At 42.8% G+C, this 21,142-nt stretch overlaps 1 protein-coding gene across 1 annotated transcript; it reads right to left on the bottom strand.

Annotated features, from left to right (window-relative positions):
- Positions 1 to 389: 389 nt before the first annotated feature.
- Positions 390 to 20,973, bottom strand: gdi2 (GDP dissociation inhibitor 2). Its single transcript, XM_084050362.1, has 10 exons — positions 20,820 to 20,973; positions 13,050 to 13,157; positions 12,679 to 12,778; positions 8,333 to 8,467; positions 5,809 to 6,007; positions 5,175 to 5,306; positions 4,048 to 4,147; positions 2,723 to 2,894; positions 2,189 to 2,388; positions 390 to 1,596 (listed from the first exon to the last, which is right to left on the bottom strand). Exons 1-10 carry the CDS (start codon positions 20,862 to 20,864, stop codon positions 1,447 to 1,449), a joined length of 1,341 nt encoding a protein of 446 aa, XP_083906488.1. The 5' UTR covers positions 20,865 to 20,973; the 3' UTR covers positions 390 to 1,446.
- Positions 20,974 to 21,142: the final 169 nt, after the last annotated feature.

Genomic DNA, 21,142 nt, shown 5'->3' with positions numbered 1-21,142 from the left:
GCTTGTAGATCGGCTATTTTAAAATAAAATCTTGCGAGGAAATTATGAGCAATTCTGGCAACCCTGGCCACGTAGCGGTCCGAATTCTAGATGCTCTAATTTATTCAAATTTGCCCGAACCGGCTACATCATGACAATACATTCGGTGAAGTCAGAGCTGAGCAGGTATAAAGTATCATTGTGCTTGACAAGGCGTTAGTTGTGTCAGCTACAGATTGTTTCTAAATTAATATGCAGTCATACAAACGTCTTTGAACATAGATGTATATGTATAACAAACCAAATCTTAAACGATAGTCATACTAGGCATCAATAATTAACAAACACAGATTTGGTTTTTCACAATATTTTTTTTTACTTTGCAGTACAGAAACCATTCGAGCCCAACATGTTTTTTTTTGTTATCGTTTTTTTAATCTTTTAAACATAGACATTACAGGGCCCATAGTATAGCATTCATACTGCTGCAGTAGACATTTGGTCCTTCTAAAGCAATTACAGTTAACTTAACCACAACTTCCCTCAACCTGCCTTTGATGCTTGAGTCATCCATATTTTGTGAAGTACAGGAACTAACAAGTTTCCTCTTTTACACTATAGTTAATCAAGCTGCTGCAGACAGGCTAAGGTAGTTTCCTTAACACTGGACTATACCTGCCCTAGTGGCTTGGTTTAATACAGTATAGTGCCATGTCCAGGGCTGACCAATGGCTGGAGATGAGAGACACCAAAGGTGGTAAAAACATGGAAAAAATCAATCCCCCATATGAACCACTCAACCTTACAAATGACTATCTACGCTGGTTGATAAAGGTATCTAGACACCTGGCTGTCACTTGTCTGTAAGAAAGGCTTCTCTGGGCCCCAAACAAGCCCAGAAGCCAAGCCCTGTAAGGAAAACTCAGCTATGCATACATACGCTCGAATACAAATGGAAGAAGCCAAGCCACTTGTCTTTCTCCCTCACAAGAACAATACCTGTAGAGACAAAAATAACTGATCTGTAGATAATACACATCTCCCAAACACTTAGTTTTTTTTTATACATTTTAATATTCTGAACAAAATGTATTCACCCTCCCCACACTGAAAGATTTGAATGGTTTGATTGATCATTTAAATTTGGCATCTTTGGACTATGCACCCCAGTCGTTGCAGAGAAAGGCGCGTCAGATACATGAAGAATGTAGAGTATTAGATCTAACCATTATTCAGTGCAACACCTGTCTGAATGTGATTATAAAAAGCATAGCTCCTGCCCTGTCCCCCTATCCAGCAACACTATCATAATAATTCTATATCATGTACTTCCTGAATGGGCAGAACATATACTTGGATCAGCCAGCCCATTGCTGTATATTTTTTGTGTATTTTTTCTATTTTTAGAACTTTTCTGTCGCAGCGTTATCTGATATTCAGGAGTGTTGTGGATACGTCGACTCTCGTCTAGTCTGTGTCGCCGAAGATGTCGTTCTTCTTGCGCTCCATCTCGGCAAAGTCAAATTCTGTGCCCGTCATCCTCTTGTAGATGTCCTTGATGTCGTCACAGGTGGTCTCGAAGTGAGTCGTGGCGTCGTACGTACGGGAGATGAAGATCTACAAAAGTGACGGTCAGGAAGTGAGAAGGCGTTCAAAAGAATCAGGGCAGAACTGCATAGTTTGGATGTTGTTTCCCCCCCACAAAAGGTGACAAATCGTGAAATTTTACTCCAATAGATAAGTAAGATAGCAAATTGTATTCACTTGATGTCTCCTAGTCCCCAGTTAAACCTTTAAGACCTGAAGCCGATTCTACAAATGTCTCCTATAAATCCCAACAGTTTTCTGAAAAAGGTATGTTTCTATGTCAGTGGTGCTCAATCTTTTTCATGTCAAGGACCCCCAAAATGATATGCATTTGGCCTGCCGACCCCCATCTCAAAATATTTTGTTCCAGGGGGTCCCAGAAGCAAATTTGAGTTAAAAATGTTCGCTTTAAAACAATCTATTCAAAGATTTGCACACATTTTCACAATTTTTCAAAAATAGCCAAAGTGTAAAATAATGCTTTTTTAGTTCAAAACAAAAAGTGACACAGATGCGTTCCAGGTCGTAAGTAAGTGGCTAAACTAGTCAAAACTACTCCTGGCACTTTATCTTTTTATTGTGGGCAAATCATGTTAGGCTTGTCTGGTCATTATGATCATACCTGGCTATCCGTGCCAGCGTCGGTTGGTCCGTACTGGTCACTGATGCTGACAAACTTCTGCTCAACAGGCTCTAGCAGGTCTAGGGCAGGCTGGATCTCTTGCTCAGGCTCAGAGGTTTCCACTGTTGTGCTGATGATGGCGATGTACTTGCCCTGGGCTGCCACGTTGTGAGCAAAGGAGATCATGCACACGTAGATGTCTGTGTACACACACACACGCACACACACACACACACACACACACACACACACACACACACACACACACACACACACACACACACACACACACACACACAAATGAGTACAATGACAAACCCAAAATAAGGACACCAGGTTGAAGTGTTAATATCCAAGAGGACTGACTGAGTAAAAGATAGGGATGTGAACAGCCCAGTATTGTCGGAGGCAATGTTTTTGTTTTGTTTAAAAAAATGTTTATTAAAAAAAAAGCCATTGCAGCTGGACTTAAGTCGACTGGAGCACAAGTAAAGTTTTCCACGTCTAGCCAATTTCAAAATTGTTCATGCTCACCATGCTTTCTGTTGACCTGGTTCTGAGGGATGATGATCTGGCACGAGTTGATGTCTTTGGTGTTCTTGATGGGGTGGCTCATGACGCAGATGACACGGATCACCTGGCCCACCTTGGTGACGCGGTCCATAATGTAGCTGGGGTCGCAGATCAGCTGCTTACAGCGGGCAATCTATGAGGATAGGGTCAGATGTTATACAGGTCAGACACGATTCCCATTGTGCAGACTGGACCTGCTGCTAGTGAAGTGTCATCCATCTGTCCAACCATCCATCTACCAGTGTTGATTTCGACAGCACAGTTTGATTTAGTTTTAGTGATAGTCTTATGAATAAAATTGTGTTTAGTTTTAGTCAACTAAAACTACAGTTGATTTAATCGACTAAAATGTATTTTGTCGGTGCCTTGATGGTGTCATAATGGCTGATTTTACACTTGGTTGCATGCTGAAAATAGCCGATCTACAAGCTTAAGCTCACAACGCGTTGTGAGCTTGTAGATCTGCTATTTTCAGAGGGCAACACCCGAGCGCAACCAAACCTAAAAGGACTTGTCTTTTAGTTCTACTGGATCTCTTCTCCACTAGTCCCCTCCCTAACATTTTAGTCTAGTTTCTATTTGTTGACAAAATTGTCAATATATTTAGTCTTAGTTTAACTCATCATAGCTTAGTTTTTATTTAGTATTCGTCGGTGAAAAAAGGTAGTCGACGAACATTTTTCTTCATAGTTTTAGTCGACGAAATCAACACTGCCATCTATACATTCTATGTGTGTTCTGTGCGTGTGTAGCTGTCCTGGGCATAACTCAGGCACCGTCCGACCAATCGACTTCCAACTGCCTGTATCTGTCTGTCTGTGTGTCAGTCTTTCTGTTTCCACAGGCATAGGCTTCCCTGTTTGGTCAACCCAACCAATTGGCTTCACAGAATCAGCCAAGCTTTGGGTTTGTGTCACTATACCAGTTGTCGTTATAAGATGTTTTATGTGTTATGATAATGAGTACCACACTGGATAGATACTCAACAGGTAAAATTAGTTCTCTGACAAACAGTACAACAGGGGTTTTGCATAACCAGATATGCATGCATTTCCACCTTGCGTCGTTCCCAACATACATCGGTGCCGAGTTGAGTTAACTATGGGTGAATCTTCATTGGCCTCACAATTCCATTAGATTACGATTCAATTCAATAATTTGATTCAATTATTATACGATGCATCTTAACGTTAGCAGGCTATAATGGATTATGTAATGTCACTGCATCGATGCTGAATTATCCACATCGTGATGTACCTCCAGACTTAACTCATAAATATCCTTACCTCTCCCTCTGACTTGACTCCCACCACCTTCCCGTCCTCGATGACAATCTCTTCAATAGGTTTGTTCAGCATGTAAGTGCCTCCATAGATGGCACTTAATCTGAAAGAGTTCAAAGAGAGTGTGGCGCTATTTACCTGCAAGCACTTTTTATTACATAACCTCTCCAGAATCATAGTCAACAAAGTTTCACAACGTGCTGGTTAGAAGTGCTGGATAGAACTGTTGGAGTGGAGTATTGGAATGGAGTGCTTTGATCGGAGCGTTTGATCGGCCATTTTTGCTGCGATCCGTTGTCAATTTTTTAGCTAATATCACGCCGATATCCGATCTGTTAATCGGATCGCGGCATCTCTATTTACAGCTAAACATTGCTCTCAAGAATGATTCTATTTCATCATCATTTCACGTTGGTTTCCAAGACGACCGCGTTGCACTGAACGCACCTGGCATAAATTAATGGACTACTTTCATTACTGTAAGCAATGAAATCCTACGTTTAGTAGTTACTTTTGGGTCAAATTTTTAATTTCTTCATTAAGTAGCCGTGTAATAAGCGGGAATATCAATGGGGAGCACGTCATCATTAAGAAATGAAGGCCCCTCCAGTGACAGACAGACACGATGTAAAGAAATGACCCACTCACCACTGACACGGATAGCCGAAAGATCGTACTAGTAGTCAACAGTTTAGCGCATTTGTCATTCAAACGTCATCTTCCCTAACCGCGTCATGGCAGACAGCTAGTAACTTTCGACTTCCTGAAGTGGGATTTAAAAATAAGACTCACCCCCCCCCCCCCCCCCCCTCGACAAAACGGTCCGGGGTGCACCGAACCCCCCCCCCCCCCCCCCCAGTTGACAAAACAGCGCTGGGGGGCACCGGACCTTTTATTTACCATTTATTTTGTGCGCACCAAGTAACATCTCCTGGTGCTCTTCTGAGTACTAGACCAAAAAAGTTATGTGCACCCCTGCACATGAACCTTAGTGTGCTTATTTTGGGCATGTCATAATAGCCGAAAATAGGCGAAAGATATTTAGCGAAAAAAAGCAGATCTACAATCTTGCTCGTCTTAACAATTTAATACATTTTTCACAGCGGATTGTTATGTAGTGCATTACCTACCTGGCAAACCCTTGGGGCAGCTCCCCAAGGCCATATAGTGGGTAGAGGTATGGACTCTTGCCGTATCTCGCCAGAGACTCGCTGTAAAGCTTTATCCTGTTTAATGCATCCAAGCAAGGAAGATCCAGGTATCTATAAGCAGAGGGAGACAAGACATCACAGAAAATGTTTTGGTACAACTTTCAAAGCAGCGGGGCAAGGTGGTAATCGTTATAATAATAGTTGGTGAAACAGTCGTTCTTTTTAACCAATTGAGGCCTGAGGTTCCGATTCTGCAAAAATGTCTTCTAAATCCTAACGGTTTTCTGAAAAACGTATGTTTCTATATCAGTGGTTTTCAAACTTTTTTATGTCAAGGACCCCCAAAATGATATGAATTTGGCCGCGGAAATCTCAAAATATTTTGTGCCAGGGATCCCCAGAAGCAAAGATTTGAGTTAATGTTTGCTTTAAATTAAAATAATATATATATTCAAAGATTTGCACACATTTTCACAATCTTTCAAAAAAAGCAGATCTACAAGCTCGTAGATCTGCTATTTTTGAATAGCCAAAGTGTAAAATAATGCTTTTTAGCTCAAATGAAAAAATGACACAGATGCGTTCCAGGTCTTAATGGGTTAAAGCTCCTTACTCGTCTGTGCGGTAGAGAGCGAGGGAGTGGCCCGTGAAGTCAATGACGTCTTGACCCAGGTCAAACTTCTTGTAGACGTCCCGCATCGTGGTCTTGTGGGGGTCCACGCCTTCCATGGTTTTGGGGTCGTTCTCGTCGAAGTTGGTAGTGAAGACCAGGAACTTTTTGAAGCGGCGTTTCTCAAACATTCCCATTAGACCTTTTAAGGAGACAAGGTTGTTACATTCTTGTATTTCCCTTTATTATGAGAGCTGCGTTAGACATTACAGTGCCATACGATACAAAATGATGAAAATAAAGACCAGATTTAGTGACAGATGAAGTGAACCAAAAAAAAATAGTTGAGCCCATTTAACATTCAGTGTACCTTTTTGCGAACGCGGAAGGAGGCGCGGCGAAGCCGCGTCTCCGCCCAAGTGGAGCCTACTATGTAACTCGGCTCGGCTTGTGTGTCTGTCTGTGTGCAGTATGTGTGCAGCCGCGCCCCCATGTCACTCACGCTCTCATTGGCTCGCGCCCCCATGTGACTCAAAACTCCGTGACTGAAATATAGCAGCTGCGCAGCCGCTAGAGTGCGCCAGAGTTCACTACTACAGTGTGGCTGAAATATAGAACTGCGTTCGCTTCCAGCGTTCGCGCGTCTTACTTGTAGTGATGTGCGGTGTGGATCAATCACCGCAGTCATTTCATTGTGGATTAGCCTATGGCATTGAACATGAACTTGGATTTGGACCGTCACCTGGACTGCTTCCGAGAGGGCCGTGAGCAGCGGTGTCATGGTGATTTTTTTACTGGCAGGACGGTATTTTAATGACATCACACGCGCGCACATTTTATCTTAAAGTAGGAAACATGTTTGTATAGGAAATGTTTTTTACCTTTTTAAATGAATACAAATCAGTGTTTCCCCTAGCCAGAAGCTGAAGGTGTGGGGGAGGACTGCGCAAAAAACACGAAGTCTTATATCTTATATGGTACGACATGTGTACAGTAATAATCTGTAAAGTTTACATATGAAATGTCTCCAGATTTAGGAAAATATACTGCTTGAGGGCATTTAAGCATTATATCAATGCATTTGAGCATTGATATCATTTTTTCTGTAAAAATAAATAAATACAATTTTTACAGAAATAATCATACTGTGGTGGTCGGATTTAAGGGGTGGCGGCCCGCCACTGCTTAACACATTGATTGCCAAGATATTAAACATAGTTTTCTATCCCCTTGCCAGCGTATAATTACCTCAATCCGATGATATTTGAAACGCTGTGGAACCGACATTGTGTCCCAAAAACACAAACAAAATAGTCCCTGTGGGTTAGCGGAGGGATCTGTGTATCCATAGGAACGACAACGTTCCAACCGCGATCCGCCATTTTGGGGCTTTGGCCTGCTGAAAACTAGTGGTTTTCAATGCAAAAAAAAGAAACTGAGTTACAGCTGTTTTTCTGAAAATCCCAAACAGGAAGCGGATGGCTTCCTGTGTTTTTGGAACGAGTCACATCCACATTCTACTTACTCTAGTGACGATCGATAATTCCAAAGCTGTGTTAGGTCGGCCCTTGTGGAATTTTCCCCCAAAAATGAAAGAACGCATCATTGCGATCTTGGCCATCAAGTGATGGATTTGAAAGAACGCATCAATGCGATCTTGGCCATCAAGTGATGGATTTGAAAGAACGCATCAATGCGATCTTGGCAATCAATGTGTTAATGCATATAGGGGAAACACTGCAAATTCAAGGAATGTCATGAATTATAGAGCTGAAACTATTTTTTTTTATCCCGCGATGTTTGTAACCCATTTTTTTTCACCTGGTGCCAATTTCCTAAGTGATCCTGGGCGCTACACCAGCCCTACACCAGCGCTACACCAGTCCCCCACAGCCTAGGGAGGCCAGGGCCGAGCTCATGCTTCCTTCAATGCATGAGAGCCAACTGACCTTCTTGTCACCTGACAGGGGGGAGTTTCCCCGGTAAGACGTAGCGCGTGGAAGGAACACGTTATTCCAACCAGTTCCCTTCCCCTCCATCAGGCGCCCCGGCTGTCATGGGGGAGGCGGTATAGCGACCAGGATTACTACATGTTTTTGTGAGGGTATTAACTACCCTAGGAGACACGGGGAGAACATGCAAACTTCACACATGCTGAAGCCAACTTGATGCTGTGTTGTTACCGTGTAGCCTATAGATGCGAGGAGTGAGGAATCTGAGGAAACATTTTCACACTCACTTGTAAACCTGTTATGCAAAGCAGCCATTTGGGTACTTGGAAAAAATTGGCCACATCTCCCTCTCGCTCTCTCTCTAGTCTAAAGCAATTGAATGGACTTGCTTGCTTGTGTGTTGAAAAGCTGTGAAGAAAAGCTGTTTTTTTTTGTTTGGCGGGTTGCGGGACGGGCCGGGTCGTTGATTTATATTCATTTTTGCGAGACGGGATGGGGCGGGCTCCCGTGCGAGGCGGGTAATAAAAAAGAAACCTGACCCGCGCATCACTAGTACCCGTGTATATATGACTCACCAGACTGCAGGGCCTCTCCCTCAGTGGAGGGGACTTTGTAGATGGCACCTTTCTTGTAGACATAGCTTCCCTCGATCACTTTGAAATCCAGGTAACGCGTCACCTGTGTGATCAGCAGCATACGAACCAGCTGACCTGAACGGGTGAGAAACACAGATGAGACCGACAACTCAGGGTTAGAACATATTAGGTTGGAAAGCCATTGTTGTGTTCCATATACTATTTTATACCATGCTCAGGTACATCATGGGTGTCAAACTCATTTTAGGTCACAGGCAAATGCAGGCCATGCCAATGCGTGCATGAGTTTTGTTGCCTTTGTGCTCTCACGCAGTGCTCAAAATTAACGTTGTGCCATTGTTCCTACGTAGTAATAAAAATAGCAGTTAGGACACAAAGATACGGTTCTGGGACAGTAGAAAAACATTGAGTGCTTACAAACATAACATCAATCATAGAGAGAGACCGGTGCATGGGGTAAAGTTCCTGCCCACCACCGCAGAAACTAAGGGTTTGAATCTTCCCTGGTACAGCCTAACCTGACTGTCAAATGGAATAAGCTTGCGACACACATTTTGTTTCACAGCCTACTTCCATCTGAGACTCCTGAAGCAGAATCGATGACAGATGGCATTTTTATTTTTTCAAGCTACTTGGCAGGTGATTGGATGATCCCGCCCCTAGCAGCCTCTGATTGGTTAGAACACGCAGTGGTTCGGGCAGCTTTACTCCCTGAGCGATCCCAGACCTCCTTCCTGAAATCAAATGCAAATGAGATTTCCGGAGGGAGGGGGGTTTACCAGGCTAGGTACAGCCGGCTTGGCCAGCTGTTCCAATGAACACAATAGAATTGCAGTGTTGATTTTGACGGCACATTTTGATTTAGTTTTAGTCATAGTCTTTTGAATTAAATTCCATTTAGTTTTTGTCATATTTTAGTAATCTGAAAAGTTTTAGTCTTAGTCTAGTTTTAGTCGACTAAATATCATACAATTATAGTCGACTAAATCTACAGTTGATTTAGTCGAATAAAATGTATTTTGGTGGTTGATGGTGTCGTAACGGCTGATTTTGCACTTGGTTGCATGCTGAAAATAGCCGATCTACAAGCTCACAACGCGTCGCAGCGCAACGCGTTGTGAGCTTGTAGATCTGCTATTTTCAGAGCGCAACACCCGAGTGCAACCAAGCATAAAATAACTTGTCTTTTAGTTCTACTGGATCTCTTCTCCACTCTCACTAACATTTTAGTCTAGTTAGTGTGGTTGCCCTAACAGGGCAACCAGACTATAGTACTCTATACACTTTATTTCTTTATATCTTTATAGATAAACTTTATTTCAAACCGCATCTCCTCCCACAGTTTATTTTTCCCAATTTAGCGCCATATATCAAAATGACCGGCTTCACCGGGAATCGTGTGCTTGTATTTTGTTAAGAGATTGGTTGCATAGTTTTATTGATATTGATTTATTAGTGCATTAAATTTCCCCATCCACTTTAATGGAAAAGTGACAAAACTCAAGTTCAAGTATTTTTTTCTCAGAAACCGTAAGAGCTAGAGTTACCACATTTGGAAGAGAGGTTCATAATATTGTCCGAAATTATTGAAAAAATAATTGCACCAGTCGGCCTCATGGTGGCGCTATAACAGCCCACTTTACGTTTTGGCCTATAACTCTTGAACCGTAGGTCGTAAAATCAAAATTTCTTTTTCCCTAGATTCCTTGGGTCATTACGCAACTTTCCATATAGGCCACGCCCATTTGCGTCTAGATAGATTTTTTGATATTGATTTATTAGTGCATTAAATTTCCCCATCCACTTTAATTGGAATTGCAAATAATCCCATTCAAGTATTTCTTTCTCGGAAACCGTAAGGGCTACAGTTACAAGACTTGGAGGGGAGGTTGATAGTTTATTGCAACATTTTTTCAAAAAGGATCACACCAGTCGGCCACATGGTGGCGCTATAACAGCCCATTTTACGTTTTGGCCTATAACTCTTGAACCGTAGGTCGTAAAATCAAAATTTCTTTTTCCCTAGATTCCTTGGGTCATGACGCAACTCCCCATATAGGTCACGCCCATTTGCGTCAGGACAGATTTTCCGCCATTTTGAATTTTCTTCAAAACACACTTTTAGCTCCTCCTCCCACATATTTTGTCCAAATTTCACAAAAATGGGTACACATGATCTCTGGACCCATGCGATAAACATCTCCAAGCAGAATTTTGATAGTCCTTACGGTTCACCCTTAAATGGCTTCAAAAGTTAGCGGGAGGGGCCCGTTTTACAAAAAAGGCCAAAAATCACAAACGAAACCTCCAGTCAATCCCAAATTTGAATCACATGTCAAGGGTGGTTTACTCAACGGATCTCCAAAAGCTTTTCCACTTTGATCCATAGGGGGCGCCACAAATGCGCAAGATGTAACCGTTTGATGCAAAAACATGATTTTTGGGGGATCAATCCTCTCAAAATTAAACGCAAGCGATCTCAGGAGTGACGTGACAATGTAATTGGCGCAGTCTACGACGGTATTCCTCCCGGCGGATTACTCGAGTCCCGACCGGCGTCGGCGCAACCACACTTTGCAATTGCCAATTGCGACGCGTCTAGTTTTTATTTGTTGCCGAAATAGTCAGTATATTTAGTCTTAGTCATCATAGCTTAGTTGTTTTTTTCGTCAGTGAAAAAAGGTAGTCGACGAACATTTTTCGAATTGCCTGTGTTGGCAGGCTTGAAGGCGATCTCTGTACAGGTTGGTCTGGGTGACAGTTCAGTGGCGTGCAGAACTGAGAGGGATGATAGTGTGTTTTTAAGGGGAAAACTAGGATTTGGCATAATGACTAAATTAGGAGAAAAGCGTTAAAATGGGAAAATTATTTCATAGAGACCCACGTCAATCAAAATGCTTACATAAAACTGTTCGGACAAGGACAGGAAATATTCATACGCATTCTTTTTGTCTGATTTATAAAGCTGAATGTTCGCCCGATTACGTTTTATAAATCTCAATCATTGTGGAACTGGCCATACCTGCATGAGTCTGATTTCACAGCATGGTTCACTATAAATGGATATAGAAACACGGTTAATAAACATCCGTTTTATTTGTATATCAATATTTCCCACCACTCATTAGGCCCGTCAATGAGAACGCCAATTCACCAATTTCGTTCCATAAGCAGAGTTCTCGGACAGCAGGATAACAGCTGTCATTACGTGCGACCATTATGCATGCAAGACTTGGAAACTTCTTATAAACGATTATGAAACTCACTTATCAGCTATATTGTTTTACTTGTCCATGTTGTAATTACACACAGACTGCAAAGAGGGGACATGAACTTGGGCGCTCCAGATAGTTGCAGCTCCCACAGGGAGATTTAATTTGAAAGGCACAAATTCTGTAATAGCGAACGGTCTATCGATGGCCTAGTGGTCTTCAGTGCCGGATTCTAGGCGTTAATGCACAGTGGGTGTTTTTCTTTTTGATTGAATACTTTATTAGTCAAACATGTAAACAGCACGTGGTACAGTCAGAGATAAAGGCTCTGACTGTACCATAAAACACAAAGAAGTCCTGGGGACTTGTTTCCAATGTGGTCCTATCTATTGTTTTACACATTCAATAAGGTGCCAGCGCAGCACGTCAGTACAGTAGTAGGGAGAAATAGAGATCGGCATGAGTAGCTTACCATACAGATGCATAATAAAAATGGTTGTGAATATTCTTTTTAAAGTCCCCTAATCATCTTGCCAGTTTGAGCTTAATGTTCTTTGGGCATCATCTGAGGGAACCCTTGCTGGCCAAGTGCAAGTTTGTATCTAGCCCATGGGTATTCAACGTTTTCAGGCCAAGGACCCCCTAGCTGAGAGAGAGATGAAGCAGGGACCCCCTCTATATTGTATAAAATTGTGTTTCAGATTCAACTTTTTTTGTTTACTTGGTCTGCTCTTTTTCCTCCGCTCTACACCAAACACCTCTTTGCCAAAAATAGCCGATCAACAAGCTCACAATGCCATGGCGTTGTGAGCTTGTAGATCTGCTATTTTTGGCTAAAGTTCTCCTCAGAAAAGGGGATGCTAGGGTTCAAGTGGTTAAGGTAAAAAAAAAATCATATCACACAAAGATTTGGCGGACCCCCTGTAGTAACTCGGAGAACCCCCTAGGGGTCCCGGACCCCCTGTTAAAGACCCCTGATCTAGCCCCATCAAAGACTGACTGAACACATTTCCAAAATATGATGGTTTACAGTTTATATCCAGCACGAGGTTAAAGTCATGGGTTATGGTGCATATAAGGCAAGGGGGTGGGTGGGGTGATTAGTATATATACCATTGGCCATAAGGAACTTAGGGATGAGGTCCACATTCCAGTCCCGGCCTTTTCCCATCGACTCAGGAGGGCTGCCAGGGATGTTAAAGCGCTTGAATAGCTGTAGGAGAGACGGGATGATTGATGAGACAAACACAAAGTTTCTAGGGTAAACCTTGTGTCTAGGGTACAGAGAATGAATGAAATCTTTATTTTTGAACATTGAACACAATTAGGCAACAAAGTTAAAAAATAAAAATAAATGCAAAACAGCCTCTCCGGCAGTACTAACAAACAAAAGGAAACATAATCTTAAGACAAGGTGGGGGACTTCAGCTTGAACACAAGCGGCCCCCCTGTCTAATCAGGAAGCTAACGTGGTCAGGACTTACATCTTCTAGTGGTGTGATGGAGGCACTCTCAGCTCCGTAGTATGAGTTTCGGTCCATGTGTAGCACCTTCTTGCCCCTTACCGACATGATCCCTGACAGGATGCATTCCTATTGGAGAAAACACAACGGGAAAGAGATGGGTTAGTAACAGTGATAGGAACAGGAACATTTTGGGGGTCCATGGCATGAAAATTTTCGAGAAGTACTGCTTTAGAAGGCATTTGTGGAATCAGCTTCAGATATTAATGGGTTAAGTGGACAGTCTGGGGTCTTGTAACACAGATCTATCCCATTTGTCCAGTCCAGTTTCCACTCACGAGATGATCCCTTCTGTCTATATTTAAGTAGTTTTAAACTAAATGAATGTTGCCCTTCTGTCTATATTTAAGTAGTTTTAAACTAAATTAATGTAGCCCTTCTGTGTATATTTAAGTAGTTTTAAACTAAATGAATGTAGCCCCGCTCTGTTTTGACTCTCTTTTCATGCTCTGATCTCATGAGTGGCTGTGACCACAGTGGGTCAGTCCTGCTGGCAGGGGCTTGGCAATGACTGACATTAAAACCTTTTGGCAGGCGCACACCAATTGAGAACAAATTAACAGGCAACTGGATGTACAGTGTGCGTAAATAACGCGAACGGCGTTTTCCTAGCGACTTACAGGCGTGAGCGCAGTCAGCGCACAGAAGTCAAGGCACAGACGGCTGTGTTGTTGACGGACAACGGATGCACGCTTATGAGAAACAAAAAATCAAACCTGGCAAAACAGTTGCTTGCATTAGCGCAAGATGAGGATAAAGGAAACATTCAGTCTGAATGTACAGTTTGCTAATTCACAACTAGTAACTACTACTTTTGTAGTTGAAACTTTAAATTTCTCTAAATATTATAAACTTTCACGACAGCCTAAGTACAAATATCATGTATGAAAAGGCTACAGTGAAGTCGGACTGAATGACTGAAACGTTAACTTTTTTCTTTCTTTTTACTCTCTTGGTGTTTTGTTGTAGGGGATTATCTGGCACATGTATCTGTTATGAAAGAGAAATTGTATCATGAGTGAAACGGCTATAGTCCTTGGGAAACCATGAACCTACGTAGGCCTACATCTAAATGAGTTGCCATATTTACATTTCCTTACATTACAAATCCTTATAAGCTATATATTTCTGGGATGCATAGTAGCTGACTTGACTAGGGGCGTCGCCAGGCTCTCCCCACCCGGCCCCCCGCCCGCCTCGACTGCAAGTCGCTAGGAAAACGCTGTTAGCGTAAAAAACATATTTGTATAGATTTTATTATTTATCTCCTGGCAAGATCGAGCATTTTCTGTTTGTATTTTTAAAAGGGGCTGGACTTCTGTGACTACAGAGACCACACTGTACTGCTGCAAGGCCGTCTTTACTGTCTGCACTGGCTACTTGTAATAGAATGACAGGGAGGAGTAGCTGTGTGGTCAGAGTCAGAGAGTTCATTTAGTCCAAGTTCCAAACTGGCTCATATTTCTGGTAGGGAAGAATTCCAGAGAACAGAACATAGACCTCTTTAACATTCTCTTCTAAAAAAGGGAGAATGTAGTTGCTACAGTGAATAGTGGCATACAAACAGCCAAATGACCACTAAATCCTGAATAGGATGGGCTATGAAAAGAGACGGGGGACTTGGAAAAGTCTCTGAAGCACCCGTGCCTCATTCGATAGAAATAATTCCTGATCAGACACACACCAACATGATTATCACATCTGACATATCTCTGTGGAGCTAGAGGAAAGATTAGAGATCTGACAGAGGCTATACATTTCTGAGACTTGCATACTTTGACGAACTCTGTGGAATTCCCACTGACCGAAGGCCTTAATACGATTACGCCACTTGGGTTTGTGGAAGCAGCAAAATGCACTGTGTCATGTGATTTTGTGGACTTTATTCAGACAGGGGACTCACTCCTGAACAATGACTCGTACTCAGTCAGGGCGACGTTTTAGTTGAGTGGTTGTACTCATCTTGCTAGTGAACCTACTATGTAGCCCAACAGGCCTAGTATACAGTAAGTTGGCCAACTTAGATGATTAAGCCAAATAAGAGGGAAGTGATTTGCATATTAAGGAAAAATGTCCTACTTGTAACTTTGAGGCACGTCACTGTCAACATTACAGTGCATCAAAACACTTTCAATTCACAATGATGTCACCTACCCTCTCTGGTGTACAATACATGACCACTGGCGGTTGTGTAATGACAGGAAGAGACTGCTGCTATTGTTTTGGTTTGCCACTCAGCCTAGCCTAGGCTTTCAGGCAAGTGTAAACTAGGACAGAGCTTTACCAGAGGAAACCCAACTCCCAACCTCTATGATATCATGGTAAATGCTGGCTCATACAGACCCAACAGAACTGTGTTATGCTATGACGCTGCCCCCTTAAGACATAACACTCATGGACACAGCTAGGCAGTGGATCTAGCCACCATAGCTAGCTACTAGTCTTCTACAACACCGACATTATTTAGAATCTCAGAAACGGAAAAACTTGAGCTCTGTCGTATCGGGCAGGTTGACGGCCTGCATAACCATAGACCTTCAACAGGGGGTCCAGGACCCCTACAGGGAACTCAAGAGTTACTACAGGTGGGCTGCCAAATCTTTGTGTGATAGGAACTTTCTTTTTTTTTTTTTTATTCACCACTTGAACCCTAGCATCCTTATTCTGGGGGAAGATTCGCCAAAAATAGCATACAGTATCTACAAGCTCACAACACGTCGAAGAGATTTGGTGTAGAGGGGAAAGTACAGAGCCAAAGGTCAGGTTTACCAAGTATTGATGGTTTAAGTGGTTAAATGCATGAAAATACCAATATATGAATCCAAAATAAGAATAGAAAAGATCATGTGTAAACACAATTTCATACAATATATAGTATGTGTAGTGGGGGGGGGGGTCCCTGCTTCATATCTCTCTCTCTCTCTCTCTCTCTCTCTCTCTCTCTCTCTCTCTCTCTCTCTCTCTCTCTCTCTCTCTCTCTCTCTCTCTCTCTCTCTCTCTCTCTCTCTCTCTCTCTCTCTCTCTCTCTCTCTCTCTCTCTCTCTCTCTCTCTCTCTCTCTCTCTCTCTCTCTCTCTCTCTCTCTCTCTCTCTCTCTCTCTCTCTCTCTCTCTCTCTCTCTCTCTCTCTCTCTCTCTCTCTCTCTCTGAATTTTTTTTAAGACCCCTGCCATAGATCACTGACACATTGAGAAGTCAATTGTGCCAAGCAAGCAAAAAAAAAACTGATTCCACTCAACTAGCATACTGTGTCTGGTATATTTTCAGATCAAGGACCATGTTCTCTCCAACTTGGAGCCAACTAGAAAAAGTGCTCCTCCTCGGAGCACAGGTCTCGGCCAGGTCAGGTAGGTTATTGTGGGCCAGCAATGTTCGGAATTCGCCAATCAGGATGGAATATGAAAAATCGGACGGATCCATCTTGATCACTTGACTATAGAGATAATGTGTACCGATTTGCGAGATGTTTGGAATAAATTTGTAGGAGTGATATATAAAAAGAAAATCGGCCTCCTGGTGCCCTGGATAGCCTCGGCCATGGCTTTCAGCCTGGCGGAGACAATAATTCATGACAACCTGTGTGTGCACACTTAAATTAAGGCCAGACTCCTTAGAGTACAATGAGAACTTCCTTGTTTTCACATTGATGAATTGTACCCGAGGCAGAGACATCATCAGGCTGAATGTTTCAGCCAACTTTGATGAATGGAACATTATGAAAAATGTCATGATGATGGCGTTAAGATTTGTTTTAATAAAAATTTGGAAAACAGGTAATAGTACACAGGGCAATGTTCATAATTCTAAATTTCAAAATTCATAATTTGTTGCACGACTGTGTTGTGCTGCCTGCCCAAAAAAGATCATCATATGGAATGCCTTGCCAAATCATTTCCTCGTCAGCACTTTCTGCACCATGGACATAAAAGAATCACTTTGAAATAGGCTCTATGCACAGCAGCCATATTGGGAAGAAATTGGGCCTCTTCTTACTTCCTTCACAGGTGTTACCAATGAAGGCTCTGTTCTGGTCACTAGAAACACTCCATTTTGTTTCCCAAATGGCCCCTTATGGTGGGTGTGCAACTCTGAGAGTGTACAAATGGAACCAAATGGACCCGTAACATTTGTACACTCTCAGAGTTATGGGGGTCCTTGAAAATAAGACAACCACTGTGCCACACTAAATGCAACAGAGCCTTAATTAGTATCATTGGTAACACCTGTGAAGGAAGTAAGGAAGGGGCCCAATTCATTCCCAATATGGCTGCTGTGCATAGCCTATTAGACTGGGTGACTGGGTGACAACAGGTTCAAGTGGTTTAGGAACTGTGTCCCTCCCTGCGAGATACTGTACAAATCTGATGAGTCACCGTGAGCCCCTCTGAGTGACATGCGACTCAAGCTACCCCTCCTGCCTATATAAATATAGGCTCTGACATTACAGCAGGAGGCAGCCTCGTCATCACCACCTCAGCCATATAGTAGCTGACATGCAGAGGAGAGGGAAATACACCTATTCAGGGAACAAGTCAAGCAGAAAATTAAGCCAATAAAGCACATACTCGTTGCCAAGACACAGTCCTAGTTCAATCTTTAACACCGGAACACCATAATAAAATGAAATAAAAAAGCAGGTGCATATTATATTATGAGCGGACAGCAGTGTGCACCACAAAGACAACTAGAGGCAAGTCAGACGTATCTCTGAAGTTTAAAAGGCCACCACAATCACATGAAAGTGTTGGGTATCATGCTGGGTTAAGGCAGGCTGGCTTAGTGGCTTTCATTATATGACACTCAGTTTGACATTTTCCCAACAGTTTGAATGACTCTCTAGCAAAAATGCACAAGTCTCAATCCACAACTTGCAGAGTTATGGCTTCTGAGCCACCAGAGTAGACCAAGAGACGACCATTCTAAAAAGAGGCGATGACAATGCTGTGTCATGTTCCTCAAGGTTACCACTGCTCAGTTTAACTATTATTGGATTTAATTAAGCCTTAGGAATCTGAATATTTGCCTCTCCTCCTTCCTCATCAGTAGAGAACGTATGGGATCCCCCAGTCTCTTAACCAACCAAAGATGCTGCAGAGGTTGGTATTTTACTAGCAAAGTCCCAGCTGTTAGGGACCAAAAAGTAAATACATTTTTCTAGGACATAGTAGTAAGAGCAGTATTAGTTATAGTAGCATTCAACCTCAAACAGAGAAGTTCTGCATGAATTCACTACATGGATTTATTACAGGGAACTAACTAAGTCTCACATCTCACAACCACTATCTAATCGTATTGTGGACGTGGTGGCTAGGAGATTTCTTCTGTCATATTGGCAGAACCAGAACCATTTGGCAGTGTAGTACTTTATGTGTAGTACTGTAGTGCTTTTTGTATCATTCTGCTATGTTTGCTATGCTATGTTTGTTTGTATTCATTGTTTGTTTGGTGTGTTTTTTTTTTGTTTTTTTTACCTGTGAAACATACTGTGTTCACTCATGTATGAGATTTGCTTTACACATTCAGTACAGTTTGAATGTTTCAGTTCCTCAATATGTCACGAATCCGAGTCCCGGCCACACCCATCAGTGAGCCAACAACAACAGTATCCACCCATGTTTAAAATCCAACTCTATCTACTCTGCTGTAAAACTCCAGTGTCCTGCAGCTTGCTGACAAGCCAGAAGTCTTCCTGACTGTCACATCCTGGTACGCTAAACTGGAACAGGACCAAACACCCTATAGACCCATGGTTCTCAAACTTTTAAATGACAAGGTCTCCCCTTAACTCTGACAGTATACAAATGGGTAACGGGTCCATTTGGTTCCATTTGTACAATTGTACAAGACAGTGGTTTTCAAACAGTGGTCCGGGGACCACCAGTGGTCCTTGAGGGAGTACCAGGGGGTCCCCAGCAAAATTAGCTAACATAGCGTCACAATCATTTTTAACCACTTACTTTGGCTATTCAAAAATAGCAGATATACAAGCTCATAGTGCGGCTAAATGTATATCAATTTAGGGGTCCTTGGCATGAAAAAGGTTGAAAACCACTGCCCTAAAAGACCCCAGAGTGCCTGGAATCCACTGCTATATAGACAGTACTAGACAGACACTACCAATGTCCAAAACACTGGCGCAAACAAAGACAGCTGAGCTCAATTCACGAACGTGGAAATCATGTGACATCAATCCTGCCATTGAACAGGTAGTCAAACAATACTCAATAATGAACCATCTCTACATGCAATGGATTAAAAGACTTGACAAGCAGAAACTGTACAACAAGAGGGGGAAATTGTCAATGGGTTTCCCAGGCATAGTAATAAATTGATCACGAGTTTCTCCCATGTCATGCTTCAAGTACCCTGTAAGTTAGTTACATCTACTACGGGTCAAGGGGCGTAATGTACTGCTGGATAGCTGGACATAGTCATTTCCGGGCATACTTGGTGGTAAATAAAAGTATGTCCGGCGCCAATGTATGGAGGGACTCTTGATCACTTGCATTTATTTATTTTTTGTCATGCACAAAGTCCACCCATGGTCGTTAAGTGTGAACTTTAACTTGTTGCTATAAAATCTCGCCTTTACCGTAGTATGACGGTCGGTGGTGCTTGTCAAAAAGAAAAAGAGCTGATCAACAAGCCTAACAACACGGCGCGATGCGGGTCGTTGTCAGCTTGTAGATCAGCTCTTTTTCCTTGGACAGGCGAGTGGCGACACCCCTCGCGCGATATAAACGACAGCGCCTCTTCCTTATTCAGCCGACAGACAGTTAGCTTCGGTGCTAGCTCTATGCTAGCCGCTGCTAGCAGCCCAACTTGAACTCGGGAAGGAAGGCACAGCCTGTTGAATCGAAACGTTACAGCAGCTACACGTTAGCCAAGCTAACGGGCTAATTTAATGCATTAACATGTCACACGCTTCCTGTCGCAAAGTCTACAAACCGCACTGACCGACAACACCTTCGCGTGACAACCAGGTTGACATGTTGACACTAAAGCATCGCAAAACGACAGGAGAATTGAGTGAAGAAACGGTGACACGTCTTCTTTTAGCAGCAGCTAGGTAGGGCTCATTAGCTGGTAAGTCCGGCTAATCGGTAACGGGAAGCCTCGCCCCAAAACACAATCGCCCCCCTTTCTTTCGCGGACTGCTCGCCCCCAGCAGCGGTTCTTCTATTCTTGTTTTAGTTACTGTCTGAGGTTACGTTTGGGAATAAGGTTAGAGTTTAGGCATACATTTACTGAGGTTACACTTAGGACAAGGTTAGGTTTAGACACGATTGTCTAAGGTTAAGTTTAGGAATAAGGTTAAGTTGTTTTTAGACATTTTTTACTAACGTTACGTTTAAGAATACCAGGCGGTGCCCGTTCCGAGATCGCCGGATATGCCCCGGGGGGGCGACTGTGTTTTGGGGCGAGCGTTTTGATATTCGGCTAATCATTAGCTCCTTAGTGACAACAACTGCGCTCAACCGCATACATATAAAACACGTTCCACACAGACCAAACAACGGCCAGTTTCCATTTTAGCTTGCGCCAAAACGTTAGGGTTTTCCAGAGCCACACACACAGCTAACGTTAACGTGCGGTTTATCTTAGCTAGACGTTGCGCTGATTAGGCCCAGTTTAGCGCAAACAGTGTCACACAGTTCGCTGTGTGTCGGCGAACTGTGTGGCAAATGGCTCCACAAAACACACTGATTCACGTTCCGATCGGTTGTCCTCACCGTCAGCCCGGTGCCCAACACGATAACGTCGTATTCTTCATTCATTTTTCCCCCTCTGACTCGTCGCTTTTCTTCTGAATGACTGTCTGTCCGTCCGGAGAAAATGGAGATCTGTGTCTACAATGGGGCTTTGGGAGAGGAGAGAGAGGCTGCGGTTCAACGTCAAGCGGCGTCTCTCTCTCATGGGAGGAGCTTTATTATCACACTGTCAAAACCTGCCACATTAGAGCTCAAGTTCATGTTGGAATAAGAAATCCAATTACATTTTCATTTAACCGGTGGTGGAAAAAGTACTGACATTTAGTAGATCTGCTATTTTCAAA

Source organism: Gymnoscopelus microlampas (genome assembly GCF_963454915.1).
Source record: "Gymnoscopelus microlampas genome assembly, chromosome: 23".
In the NCBI taxonomy this organism is placed as follows: domain Eukaryota; kingdom Metazoa; phylum Chordata; class Actinopteri; order Myctophiformes; family Myctophidae; genus Gymnoscopelus; species Gymnoscopelus microlampas.
This window is presented reverse-complemented; position numbering and strand designations above follow the sequence as displayed.